The sequence below is a fragment of the Balaenoptera physalus genome (assembly GCF_965194825.1).
Source record: "Balaenoptera physalus genome assembly, chromosome: X".
NCBI lineage: Eukaryota > Metazoa > Chordata > Mammalia > Artiodactyla > Balaenopteridae > Balaenoptera > Balaenoptera physalus.
Genome location: NC_138903.1, coordinates 62595503 through 62610056, shown reverse-complemented (window position 1 = coordinate 62610056; position 14554 = coordinate 62595503). Strand labels below are relative to the sequence as shown.

At 41.5% G+C, this 14554-nt stretch overlaps 2 protein-coding genes across 2 annotated transcripts in view; one reads left to right on the top strand and one right to left on the bottom strand.

Moving 5' to 3' along the window:
• Positions 1 to 5789: 5789 nt before the first annotated feature.
• The window catches only part of ERCC6L (ERCC excision repair 6 like, spindle assembly checkpoint helicase), a 52626-nt gene continuing 43861 nt past the window's right edge, over positions 5790 to 14554 (top strand). The window contains exon 1 of the mRNA XM_082445966.1: positions 5790 to 6063. Within this exon, the coding sequence (XP_082302092.1) occupies positions 5996 to 6063 (68 nt within the window). The 5' untranslated portion in view covers positions 5790 to 5995. The remainder of the gene's footprint in view (positions 6064 to 14554) is intronic.
• PIN4 (peptidylprolyl cis/trans isomerase, NIMA-interacting 4) overlaps positions 10297 to 14554 on the bottom strand; it is a 57349-nt gene continuing 53091 nt past the window's right edge. Inside the window, exons 3-4 of the mRNA XM_082446077.1 lie at positions 14461 to 14545; positions 10297 to 11279 (exon numbers count right to left, since the gene is read on the bottom strand). Coding sequence (XP_082302203.1) covers positions 11107 to 11279; positions 14461 to 14545 — 258 coding nt within the window. The 3' untranslated portion in view covers positions 10297 to 11106. The remainder of the gene's footprint in view (positions 11280 to 14460; positions 14546 to 14554) is intronic.

Sequence of the window (14554 nt, the reverse complement as noted above, 5' to 3'; positions counted from 1 at the left end):
TTTTTTTTAATTTTTGGATTTTATTTAATTTATTTTCTTATACAGCAGGTTCTTATTAGTTATCTATTTTATACATATTACTGTATATATGTCAATCCCAATCTCCCAATTCATCCCACCACCAGCCCCCACGCCACTTTCTCCCCTTGGTGTCCATATGTTTGTTCTCTACATCTGTGTCTCTATTTCTGACCTGCAAACCGGTTCATCTGTACCATATTTCTAGGTTCGACATATATGTGTTAATATACGATATTTGTTTGTCTCTTTCTGACTTAATTCACTCTGTCTGACAGTCTGTAGATCCATCCACGTCTCTACAAATGATCCAATTTCATTCCTTTTTATGGCTGAGTAATATTCCATTGTATATATGTACTACATCTTTTTTTTTTAAAGAATTAATTTTATTTATTTATATATTATTTTTGGTTGTGTTGGGTCTTGGTTGCTGCACATGGGCTTTCTGTAGTTGTGGCTAGTGGGGGCTACACTTCGTTGCGGTGTGAGGGCTTCTCATTGCGGTGGCTTCTCCTGTTGCGGAGCACGGGCTCTAGGCACACGGGCTTCAGTAGTTGTGGCACACAGGCTCAGTAGTTGTGGCACACAGGCTTAGTTGTTCTGCGGCATGTGGGATCTTCCCGGACCAAGGTTCAAACCCATGTCCCCTTCATTGGCAGGCCGATTCTTAACCACTGCGCCACCAGGGAAGTCCCTACCACATCTTCTTTATCCATTCATCTGTCGATGGGCATTTGAGTTGCTTCCATGACCTGGCTATTGTAAATAGTGCTGCAATGAACATTGGGGTGCATTTGAATTATTGGGGTGTCTTTTTGAATTATGGTTTTCTCTGGGTATATGCCCAGTAGTGGGATTGCTGGATCATATGGTAATTCTATTTTTAGTTTTTTTTTTTTTTAAAATTAAGAAATTTTAAGAGTAGTTATTCGTTATTTCATTTTTTTTAAAGCTTGATGGTATTCACATTGCTTAATTTGTGTCATGCTTTATTTATTTATTTTATTTCTTTATTTATGGCTGTGTTGGGTCTTCGTTTCTGCACGAGGGCTTTCTCTAGCTGTGGCAAGCGGGGGCCACTCTTCATCGCGGTGCGTGGGCCTCTCACTATCGTGGCCTCTCTTGTTGCAGAGCACAGGCTCCAGACGCGGAGGCTCAGTAATCGTGGCTCATGGGCCCAGCTGCTCTGCAGCATGTGGGATCTTCCCAGACCAGGGCTTGAACCTGTGTCCCCTGCATTGGCAGGCAGATTCTCAACCACTGCGCCACCAGGGAAGCCCCTATTTTTAGTTTTTTAAGGAACTGCCATACTGTTCTCCATAGTGGCTGCATCAATTTACATTCCCACCAACAGTGCAAGAGGGTTCCCTTTTCTCCATGTCCTCTCTAGCATTTGTTGTTTGTAGATTTTCTGATGATGCCCATTCTAACTGGTGTGAGGTGATACCTCATTGTAATTTTGATTTGCATTTCTCTAATAATTAGTGATGTTGAGCAGCTTTTCATGTGCTTCTTGGCCATCTGTATGTCTTCTTTGGAGAAATGTCTATTTAGGTCTTCTGCCCATTTTTGGATTGGGTTGTTTGTTTTTTTAATATTGAGCTGCATGAGCTGTTTATATATTTTGGAGATTAATCCTTTGTCCGTTGATTCATTTGCAAAATTTTCTTCCATTCTGAGGGTTGTCTTTTCATCTTTTTTGTAGTTTCCTTCGCTTTGCAAAAGCTTTTAAGTTTCATTAGGTCCCATTTGTTTATTTTTGTTTTTATTTCCATTACTCTAGGAGGTGGATCAAAAAAGATTTTGCTGTGATTTATGTCAAAGAGTGTTCTTCCTATGTTTTTCTCTAAGAGTTTTGTAGTGTCCAGTCTTACATTTAGCTCTCTAATCCATTTTGAGTTTATTTTTGTGTATGCTGTTAGGGAGTGTTCTAATTTCATTCTTTTACATGTACCTGTCCAGTTTTCCCAGCACCACTTATTGAAGAGACTGTCTTTTCTCCACTGTATATCCTTGCCTCGTTTGTCATAGATTAGTTGACCATAGGTGCGTGGGTTTATCTCTGGGCTTTCTATCCTGTTCCATTGATCTATATCTCTGTTTTTGTGCCAGTACCATATTGTCTTTTTTTTCTTTAATTAATTAATTTATTTTATTTATTTATTTTTGGCTGTGTTGGGTCTTCTTCATTGCTGCGCGTGGGCTTTCTCTAGTTGCGGCGAGTTGGGGCTACTCTTCGTTGTGGTGCGCAGGCTTCTCATTGCGGTGGCTTCTCTTGTTGCAGAGCATGGGCTCTAGGTGCACGGGCTTCCGTAGTTGTGGCTCACGGGATCAGTAGTTGTGGCTCGCAGGCTCTAGAGCACAGGTTCAGTAGTTGCGGTGCATGCATTTAGTTGCTCCACAGCATGCGGGATATTCCCGGACCAGGGCTCAAACCCGTGTCCCCTGCATTGGCAGGTGGATTCTTAACCACTGCGCCACCAAGGAAGTCCTACCATATTGTCTTGATTACTGTACCTTTGTAGTATAGTCTGAAGTCAGGGAGTCTGATTCCTCCAGCTCCGTTTTGTTCCCTCAAGGCTGCTTTGGCTATTCGGGGTCTTTTGTGTCTCCATATAAATTTTAAGATTTTTTTGTTCTAGTTCTGTAAAAAATGCCACTGGTAATTTGATAGGGGTTGCACTGAATCTGTAGATTGCTTTGGGTAGTATAGTCATTTTCACAATATTGATTCTTCCAATGCAAGAACATGGTATATCTCTCCATCTGTTTGTGTTATCTTTGATTTCTTTCATCAGTGTCTTATAGTTTTCTGAGTACAGGTCTTTTACCTCCTTAGGTAGGTTTATTCCTAGGTACTTTATTCTTTTTGTTGCAATGGTGAATGGGATTGTTTCCTTAATTTCTCTTTCTGATCTTTCATTGTTAGTGTATAGGAATGCCAGAGATTTCTGCGCATTAATTTTGAATCCTGCAACTTTACCAAATTCATTGTTTAGCTCTAGTAGTTTTCTGGTGGCAGTTTTAGGATTCTCTATGTATAGTATCATGTCATCTGCAAACAGTGACAGTTTTACTTCTTCTTTTCCAATTTGTATTCCTTTTATTTCTTTTTCTTCTCTGATTGCCGTGGCTAGGACTTCCAAAACTATGTTGAATAATAGTGGCGAGAGTGGACATCCTTGTCTCGTTCCTGATCTTAGAGGAAATGCTTTCAGTTTTTAACCATTGAGAATGATGTTTGCTGTGGGTTTGTTGTATATGGCCTTTATTATGTTGAGGTAGGTTCCCTCTATGCCCACTTTCTGGAGAGTTTTTTATCATAAATGGGTGTTGAATTTTGTCAAAAGCTTTTTCTGCATCTATTGAGATGATCATATGGTTTTTATTCTTCAGTATGAGTGGTAACTCTTATTTTGATCTTTTCATTCTCTCCATTTATCCACTCTAAATCCTCCCCAACCTCTCTCTTATTTTCGGCCTGTGAATGTGTGTGACCATTTACAGAGGAGGACTAGGATTCCTGCGTGGCAAGTTTCCTAGGTCATTGGCACCCTGTGGTGGGAGCTGGCACTCCAGAAGGCACTGAGAAGGGCCCAAAGGAAGCAGCTACCGCAGGACTGAGGGGGAGGGAAGGAGAGCTGGAGGACTTTGTGTTTAAAGAGGGGGAGTCCTGTGGCTGTGTGAAAATGGCACTGAGAAAAATCCAGTAGCCTAAGGGCAGGCAAGCAGGAGAGTTGGTCCTTTTATCTAATGATCAGGGCCTTTGGAGATCACTGTCCCAGGGTAACAGACCGGGAGTAGCATGGCTCCTGAGGGCATTCCTTTTAGCTTTTCTCCAAAGCCAAGATAGCGGCAGCCGCCTAAGGCAGCAATCAGGGTTCTGCTTTGCTTCATCCTGGGTTCTCAACAATTCCAAGGGTATGAGTGATGATGGCAGACACTGAGCCAAAGCACAACTAGAGATGGCCTTCCTCAGACTCAAGATAAAGATTTTTGTGCTCCTATCTCTCTTTTCTTTTCAATGGAATTCTCTCCACCAGCCCTTTTTCTCACCACACTCATCCTTTGGGTACCCAGGGCACCTATACACTTGACTCCCTACCCCCCATCCCCAATTCAAACTTGCCTCCAGGAGAAGAAGTGATTCAAACACTTTAGCAGGGTAAACAAGCTCCTTCACAAACTGGCTTCCAACTACCCCTGAAACCTCATTTCCCACCACTCCCCTCTTCTTTGCAGCAATAGGCAGTGTGACACTGTGAATGAGCACAGATTTGTGTTCACATAGACTTGGTATGGAATTCTGGCCCTACCATTTCCCAGCTTTGGAACCTTAGGCCAAGTCACTTTATTTCTCTGAGCCTCAATTTTCACATCTGAAAAATGGGGATAGTAGTGGTATACTAAAAACCCTCTTAACAGAGGGCCTAAAGTCACATGAACATATGACTTAAAGTCATATAAACCAGGAAAGTAGACCACCTTCTTTAAGTTCCCTTTTTTTTAAAAAAAATATTTGGTTATTTATTTATTTATTTATTTATGGCTGTGTTGGGTCTTCGTTTCTGTGAGAGGGCTTTCTCTAGTTGTGGCAAACGGGGGCCACTCTTCATCGCGGTGCGCGGGCCTCTTACTATCGTGGCCTCTCTTGTTGCAGAGCACAGGCTCCAGACGCTCAGGCTCGGTAGTTGTGGCTCACGGGCCCAGTTGCTCCGCGGCATGTGGGATCTTCCCAGACCAGGGCTCGAACCCGTGTCCCCTGCATTGGCAGGCAGATTCTCAACCACTGTGCCACCAGGGAAGCCCTAAGTTCCCTTTTTAACTCTGGTTGCTGGTAGCTTGTCAGCTCCATATTCCTTACCAGGACCTCCTGTTTTAAGATAACTCACACAAGTGGTTACTATGGTGCCTGGCCAGGGCGGGTGGTTTCAGTCGGTGTTTCCCTTAACACTAACGTTCTACGAAATTTACAAAAAGCTTAAAATCTTCTGGATATGTGGTAGGCATATGACTGGGTCAATAGGTGAGTTTTCAAATACTGAATGTTAATTAGTGCCTCGAGAAATCATAATGTCCATGTTCTTGCCAGTATGTGAAAAAGGACAATTTTTGTTGGCTCACAAACCTATTTAGCATTGCCCAAGGAAGCCACTTAAACTCAATCACCACATTACCTGAAGCCCTGAGCTCTGCCTTTGAAAATATGACTGCATCTCATTTGGAGCTTCTGAAGAAATGGTGGTGACCATACACAACAGCACTATTTATTTCGCAAATGAGACTTTTGGCTTGATTTTTTTTTAACATCTTTATTGGAGTAGAATTGCTTTACAATGGTGTGTTAGTTTCTGCTTTATAACAAAGTGAATCAGTTATACATATACATATGTTCCCATATCTCTTCCCTCTTGCATCTCCCTCCCTCCGTATCCCACCCCTCTAGGTGGTCACAATGAAGACTCTTCTTTACTGTGAGTTTAAATCACGAGGACTATGCCTCCTAGGGTGTATGAATTCAAAGCACGCTCGGTACCAGACGTTGGCGAGCAGGGAAGGGAGGATATTTGGGGATCCAGGCTGTGGAGGAGGTTTCTAAGGGCCACTAAAACGACTGAGATCATATCAGGCGGTCTACTCCACTCACAAGGATATCACACGCACACAAAAATTCGCCGCAGCGTGGTTTGGACTAGAGTGAAAATGCAACAGACGACAAGAGGACAGAACCCACCCCCCGCCACGGGGTCAGCTACCGCCTCTACACCCCCCCCCCCCAGCGCGCGTAGGCGCATGCGCGCGACCTTCGTGGGCGGGGCTCAGGCGGCGGCGCCGGAGCGCGGTGCAGGTGATTGGCCGGCCGCTACACTGTCCGTTGGCCCTGCCCCGCCTCCACGCGCAAGGCTCATGCGCAGGGCGGGAGCGAGGGAAGTTCAATCCGCGGTCGAGATACACGGAGCCCAATCTGAGGGTCATGGAGGCGTCCCGAGGGTTTGCGGAAGCTGGGGCCTTAAGCCCAGAGCAGGCTGCCCGTTACCTGAGGTACATTTGGGTCGCTGGGCGGGTCTAGTTCACAGGCCCTGGCCGGGAGCGGGTGTGGGGGTGGGGTCCCTTGGACCCTCCCAGGGGCCCAACGGTTGAGGTGGAGCCGTATGAGATGCGCGCCTGTGTTCTCGGAGGAGGCGTGGGAATCTCCCCAGATTTCTAAAGCCTGGGGAGCCCCCGATGCCCCGGGTCAAATAACTCTCCCGTATGAACTCCTTAAGAGCCAGAACTTCAATCGATCCAGGCTTTCTCGGGTCTACAGCTTTCAAAATCACCATTTTGTTTTAAACATCTTTATTGGAGTATAATTGCTTTACAATGGAGTGTTAGTTTCTGCTTTATAACAAAGTGAATCAAGTATACATATACATATATCCCCATATCTCCTTCCTCTTGCGTCTGCCTCCCACCCTCCCTATCCCACCCCTCTAGGTGGACACAAAGCACCTAGCTTATCTCCCTGTGCTATGCGGCTGCTTCCTACTAGCTATCTGTTTTACATTTGGTAGTGTATATAAGTCCATGCCACTCTCTCACTTCGTCCCAGCTTACCCTTCCCCCTCCCCATGTCCTCAAGTCCATTCTCTACATCTGGGTCTTTATTCCTGCCCTGCCCCTAGGTTCTTCAGAATCTTTTTTTTTTAAGATTCCATATATATGTGTTAGCATACGGAATTTGTTTTTCTTTTTCTGACTTACTTCATTCTGTATGACAGACTCTAGGACCATCCACCTCACTACAAATAACTCAATTTCGTTTCTTTTTATGGCTGAGTAATATTCCATTGTATATATGTGCCACATCTTCTTTATCCATTCATCTGTCGATGGACACTTAGGTTGCTTCCATGTCTTGGCTATTGTAAATAGTGCTGCAATGAACATTGTGGTACATGACTCTTTTTGAATTATGGTTTTCTCAGGGTATATGCCCAGCAGTGGGATTGCTGGGTCATATGGTAGTTCTATTTTTAGTTTTTTAAGGAACCTCCATACTGTTCTCCATAGTGGCTGTATCACAAAATCACCATTTTGAAATCCATTTTCTTTTAATAAATAAAGATTGGTAATGCCTTATGATATTATTCTTACTAAATTTAAATATTTTCTATTCTATTTTACGTTTATAATTTAATGTATACATTTTCAGTCAAGGTTTAACACTCATCTTTCTCTTTGGAACTAGCTTTTTAAAATTATTTAAATATATATTAATATATTAAAGATTTAAAATTCTTGTTATATATGGTAAAATATTTTCTTTTTGTAGTTTTTCAATGATTTTTGTGTATGCTGTGCTTTAATATACAAAAATAAGCATTAATTTTAAGATACCCCCCTACAAAAGCCTTTCTTGGGTTTTTCCAGTCTACCAAGCCCCAGGCCTAGGGGATACAGAGAGGAGTGAAACACTGTCCCTGCCCCCAAATTGCTTATAATCTAGTCTTGGAAAGGGATAGGTAGACCATAAGTGCTATATTGTTTGATAAGTGCTGTAAGAGGTACAATGTGCAAGGCATACTACAGGAGGGAATGGCCAACTACAAGGATCAGTGAGCTAAGGGAAGGGCTCACAAGAGGAGACATTGGTGTTGAGAAACGAATAAACATTCACCAGATGGCTAAGGGTGGAGGACATGGTGATGTGGGAATGAGCATTTAAAATTTACTTTAAATTATTATAAAATACAACGTAAAATTTACCATCTTAATCATTATTTTTTTAAAATTTATTTTTTATTGAAGTGTTTTTATTTACAATGTTGTGTTAGTTTCTGGTATATAGCAAAGTGATTCATTTATACTTATATATATTCTTTAAAATTAAAAAAAATCTTTTTAAATTGAAGTATAGTTGATTTACAGTATCGTGTTAGTTTCAGGTATACTTTTTCATATTCTTTTTCATTATGGTTTATTACAGGATATTGAATATAGTTCCCTGTGCTATACAGTAGGACCTTGTTGTTTATCCATTCTATATATAATAGTTCGCATCTGCTAATCCCAAACTCCAAAAATACGGAATGCTTCACGAATTTGCGTGTCATCCTTGCACAGAGGCCATGCTAATCTTCTCTGTATTGTTCCAATTTTAGTATATGTGCTGCCAAAGTGAGCACCCATTTTAACTATTCTTAAGTGTACAGTTCAGTGGTATTAAATACATTAACATTGTTGTTCAACCATTACCATCGTCCATCTCCAGAACTCTTTTCATCTTGCAAAACTAAAACTCTATACCTATTAGACAACAATTCCTCATTCCTCTCTCCCCCAGCCCCTGGCAACCACCATTCTTCTTCTCTGTGAATTTGACTTCTCTAGGGATCTTATATATAAGTACAATCATACAGTATTTGTCTTTTTGTGACTGGTTTATTTTTTTAATTTTTAAAATAAATTTATTTTTATTTTTGGCTGTGTTGGGTCTTTGTTGCTGTGCACAGGCTTTCTCTAGTTGTGGCGAGCAGGGGCTACTCTTTGTCGCGGTGATCGGACTTCTCATTGTTGTGCCTTCTCTTGTTGTGGAGCACTGGCTCTAGGTGCGTGGGCTTCAGTAGTTGTGGCATGTGGGTCCAGTAGTTGTGGCTCATGGGCTGTAGAGCGCAGTCTCAGTAGTTGTGGCGCATGGGCTTAGTTTCTCCAAGGCATGGGGGAATCTTCCCGGGCCAGGGATCGAACCCATGTCCCCTGCATTGGCAGGTGGATTCTTAACCACTGCGCCACCAGGGAAGCCCATGACTGGTTTATTTTATGTAGCATAATGTCCTCAAGACTCATCCATGTTGTGTCATGTGACAGGATTTCCTTCCTTTTTAAGACTGAATAATGTTCCATTGTATGCATAATGTCACATTTTGTTTATTCATTTATCCGTTGATGGATATTTGGGTTGCTTCCCTCTCTTGACTATTGTGAATAGTGCTGCTGTGAATGTGGGTGTACAGATATCTCTTTGAGATCCTGCTTTCAATTCTTTTGGGTATATATCCAGAAGTGGGATTGCTGGATCTTATGGTAATTCTACTTTTAATTTTTTGAGGAACTACCATACTATCTTCTATAGCAGCAGCACCCTTTTACACTCCCACCAACAGTGCCCAAGGGTTCCAGTGTCTTCACATTCTCTCCAACACTTATTTTGTTGTTGTTGTTACTAGCCATCCTAACGATATTGAAGTGGTATTTCATTGGGGTTTTGATTTGCACTTCCCTAATGGTTAGTGATGTTGAGCATCTTTTCATGTGCTTATTGACCATTTGTATATTTTCTTTGGAGAAATATCTATTCAAGTCCTTTGCCCATTTTTTAATTGGGTTGTTTGTTTCGTTGTTGTTGAGTTGTAATTCCTTATATACTCTGTATATTAACTTCTTACCAGATGTATGATTTGCAAATATTTTCTCCCATTCTATAAGTTGCCTTTTCACTCTGTTGATTGTGTCCTTTGATGCACAGAAGTTTTAAATTTTGTTGTAGTACAAAGAAATCAATTGGAGCAGTGGAATAGTTCCCTCTCCCTTTCCAAAAAAAGAATGTTTTAAGGCTGTTAGAAGACAAAAGGTCTCCTTACAGAGGAGTGAAACACATCTTTGGACTGAGTTACATGACTTCCTTAAAGAAGACTTGGGGAAAACAGAGGGAGGCAGTGTGTGGGGGGTAGAGTGCTGGCTTCAGAGTTGGGCCATTTGGGGTTCAAATTATGACTCTGGCACTTGTTAGCTGAGAGGCCTCAAGTAAGTCCCCTGACTTCTGAGCCTCAATTTTCTCATCTGGAAAATGGGGATAAGGCTTAAGACCTTTAGTCCCCCACCCCGTCCTTTCCCTGAGCAAGCAGCTTGTGCTGATTCCCCAGTGTTGCCGAAAACCTGGCCTCTGTTCACTGCTGCCTAATAGAAACGTGGGAGACAGAGCTTTGGAGGAGTAGCTTTATTACTTTGCCAGGCAAAGGGGGACACAGCAGGCTCCTGCCTCGAAAAACTATGTGTCCCCACCACCCCCCCCAGGAGGATTTGATGAGTTTTATAACAATACTTCCCAAGGTGGGGTTGCTGACAAGATTAGGGTGTGTGTAGGGTCTCCTAATCTTGATGAGCTTCTCTGGTCCTTTTAATCTTGCCTCAGGTGGTTTCTTGGCTGTTTCCCCCCATTGATTAGCAAATGTTTGAATCTGCCCTTTGGAACTCAGGGAAGGTCATGGCGGCTGGAGTCTTGCCTACAAGAAACAGGGGACAAAAAGGCCTCCGTGTCCAGGAGCCTCACGGGCCCTGCTTGGTTTCACGTCCCCCTTTTCTTTGATACTCCTCAGTCTTGAGGAGAACAGATGTTGGATGAGAAAAGGGAACAATCGTTTTGGATAAAGATGTTAATCATGAACTCGGCAGGGGACTCAGTTTTAATCCCCATTTCGGTTTTATGTTTCCCCAGATCTTTTAGGGAACGGGTCAACAACCGCTCTGACTACTTCTGCTGAGATGGGGCATAGTCCTGCCTAAATTTGGGGGAATAGATACCAAATTAGAAATATTTGAGTTCCAAGTCCTGGATCTGAGTCTTATATGATTAAGATCTCAATCCCTTGTTCTGCCATTTTGATACAACAGACCAGGTTAGAGGTAAGAGGAGTGATAACTAGAACTTTAGTAGACAGAATACATCTCATTTCCTTAGGAATTCAGGAGAGTATGTCTGAAGCCAGTTGTTTCCAAACCATTCCCTGTAAGGGAGGAAACCCACCAAGGCAATTCCAAAGACCTGGAAATAGGAAACTGACCACATATCTAGCAGTTAGAATTATCGAAAGAGTCAGCATATGAATCTGTAGTTTTGTAGGTAAAAGGTATGAGAAAGGATAAGAAAACAGAACTTTCATCTGGTTGTTGGAACAAATACTTAAGATTTCCCAAAGGGTGAGACATCGACTTCCTGCAGATCTGTTCCTCTGCTGTGGCAGGCTGGGGGCAGGCTGGGTTCATCGGTTTCAGATAATCTTTTTACTCTAGTGTGATATATTCATGGTTTAATTCCATCCAGTTTTAAGGAGGTGTGAATAGTAAGGAGGACATCTTGTATGGCCCCTTCCATTTTTCCTCCTGCTGCCACTCGGGTCCTTGTTTTTCCAAACCTTCAGCAGCACCTGGTCTCCCAGGGATGCTTTGAAGGGATGTAAGGGAACTGCCAGGCAAGGGGGAGACCTGTGGAACATAAACTTATGCATAGCAGTTAACAATTGACCAACCTGTTGTACATACTGTTTAATTTTTTTCTTCCTACATTAGAAATGTTTCTCTTCTTTTTACTCTTAGGAACTAAGAATGGTTTCCTGTATATAATTTCATAAGGGCTCAATCCTAGCCAGCTTCTAGGGGCCACCAGTATACAGAGGAGAGCAATTGGCAAGACCTTGTCCCATTTTAGATGAGCTTCCTGTGATTCATCTTCTTAGCTTTTCCTGTAGATTGGGGTGTCCATGCTGAGTGAAGTTTCCATTTTATACCTAAAGCTTTATTTGCTGTTTGTGTTATTTCTGCGACAAAAGCAGATCCATTGCTACTCTGAATAGTAGAGGAAAGGCAGTACGTAGGAATAATGTCCTTAAGAAGTGTTTTTGTCACTTCCAGATGCTTTTCCTATTCTGGCTGGAAAGGCCTCTACTCCACCTTGATACAGGTGTAATCCTCTTAAATCTTTAACCAAAATCTCGTTGAAGAGGGTGGGGAAGTTTTTAAATCCTTGTGGCATCCCAGAGTCTGATATAGCTCAGAAAATTCAAGTTCGAAACAATACAGGAATAAATGCATCTGGAATCACATCCACAGTGGTCACCTAGTTTTACCATAGTTACTCTATTTTGACTTTCAAATGCATTCCCCTCTTCAATGTTAAAGGAGATGTACAATGCATGTCTGAAAGGCCACAAAACAGGTCGCTTTTTAAAGTTAAACCATGTATAGGCCAGAGTGACTTCCTCATACTTCAATAAGTGCAGATTTTTTTTTCTTTCATTTCTCCTTTTGATTGCAAGTCTTTCAATAGAAGACATTGATGATCAAAATATCTATCCCTCGGTGCCAGAGTGATTCAGCTCTTCACCCCAGGTATAGATCATGTCCCTAGGTGCTAGGCCTCCTTTATATTTGCCTAGTTAATCCTCATTGGGGGAAAGCTGATCAGAGCAAAACTGAAGAAGCTCAGAGGTATGTTGAGGAAAGGCTTTATAGGCCATACATTTTATCATTTATGCCCAATTGTCACATAAGCATTGTACATGTGCTTTTAGCAGTAGACCTAAAGCAAACAGTGATACATCATGAATAATTACAGTCTGATAACTTTACTAGGTAATTTTCCTTTTCTCCTAAACATCAGGGCAAAAGTGTGACTAACACAATAACTTCCATAAATACAGACTTTAATTAACAGATCTAGAATTTTATATCTATTGAAACATAATCTTTTTCCCTAAAATCACCCTCATCTCCATTGAACACAGCCAAACCAAGACATTTGCTTTCAAAGTAAGTCTGTAATGTTAAGTAACCAGTGATATTCCAGACCAAAAAAAAGAAAAAACAAAAAACATTATAACCATATTCACCAGTTCACTCAGTAACCAATCCTTTTGTTAACTTTTTATGAAGCCATCAGATTCTCCATTAAGATTTTCTTTTTCTTATCCAGCTCAGCAGTATGATGTGAAATTTATCAGAGACCTGTATTTGTCAAAAGGGGTCCTTCACATAAATCTTGAAGATGAAGCACTTTGCAAAAGCAGAGTACAATAATAACTGTCTATAAATGACAGAAAGACTTTTAAAAAAAGGGCATAGTTAAACATCTGATTGCAATGTAATCGGTAAAGAAACTTGGTTACAATAACCGGGATTACATTTAATTTAACTGATTACATCTGATTTAACATACCAAATAATTCTAGTTAAATCTTTCTCTCTGAGATGACTCAGGGGGCCCTCTGAAGCATCTCAAAGTTAGCTGGAGGTCAAAAGAACTTTTAGAAACTGTCAAACAATACTTATTTACTTAACCAAAGTGAAAAGATTTCAATGGCAAATACAGATCACTTAAAGGCAAAGGAACTCACAAGCTGTTATCAAAAGCAGTATTCCAAGAAAACGTTGAAGGGAGAAACCAAATCTGGTCTTGCCTTAGCCCACTCCCAACAAAATCCATTTATCCAACTAGATTTAATCCAATCTTAAAAAATCCTGATCATGCACAACTCTAAAAACATGTGCTTTCTTATGGAGAGTATCTCAGGGTGGCACCAAATACCTTTAGTTTCTCTCTCTGCCAAGGTAAGCCAATATTCACTAACTAATGTTTCAGTATCTTATTTTATTTGTAAATGGCCTACTTATTCAATAAACTTCCATCATTTAACTTAACTCTAAATTTTTAAGCTACAAAGTAGCTGAAGAGATTATTCTTAAGTACACATTCCTAAAACAATTGTTTCTAAAGAGTTTACCCCAAAGCTGTTATCTCACTTGAATTATTTAACCTTGATGACTCTAAAGACATGTCTATATTAATCAAACCAACAAGCTTAAGCCACCTTCAGTAGCAGATATCAATTCAGTACAGAATATTTCCTAGATCATGTGGTCCTAAAATTTATCTTGGCCAATTTTCTAGACATTTAGATTTAGTTTGTAAGAGCTGACTTTCAAGTCAATTAAACAGAGCTCATTTACAAGTTAACTTTTACATAAAGACCGAACCAGAGACCTCAGTTTTCCCCCTTCCACAAAAAAGGCCTTCTTTCCCTGCCTTTTTCTTCAGTCTCAGGAACTAGAGATGATCTAGATAAGTGTTCCGGAGGGCCCGGGCACAGGGGGAGAGAAATAACAATTCCTTTTCATGGGGGCATAGCTGAAGATCTCCTAGTTTTGTAAAAATACCCTGGGGGGGCCATTACAAGATTGAATAGAACTCTGGTCATCCATAACAATGAAACAGGAGGGAAGTGGGCAGGGAACAACCTTTGAAAGAATGACATAGTCCAAGGACATGACATAAACTGATTAGAACCAAATGGGTCCAAGATGGCAGGACAAGTGGACTTCCACTAGACCTTAAGCCTCAGTATACGCACATTGTAACACATCAGCAAGTTAAATGACACACCCACAGGCGCCATGACAGTTCCAAGGCCAACCATAAAGATCAAAAAGTGGGCTGTGGCCCAATTCCTGGAAATCCCCACCCTTTCCCCAAAAAGCTGGAATACTCCTCCCACTCATTAGCCTATGAAATTACCCACCCCTATAAAAACTGACAACCCCCATACCCTGGTGCCTTTCTCACCTTCTGACATGGCCCACACTGTCTGTGGAGTGTGTTTCTCTCTAAATAAATCCACTTCTTACCTATCATTTTGTCTCTCACTGAATTCTTTCTGCGATGGGACATCAAGAACCTGAGCTTCTGATCAGCTCGCTGCTTTGTGTCCACCTAGAGGAG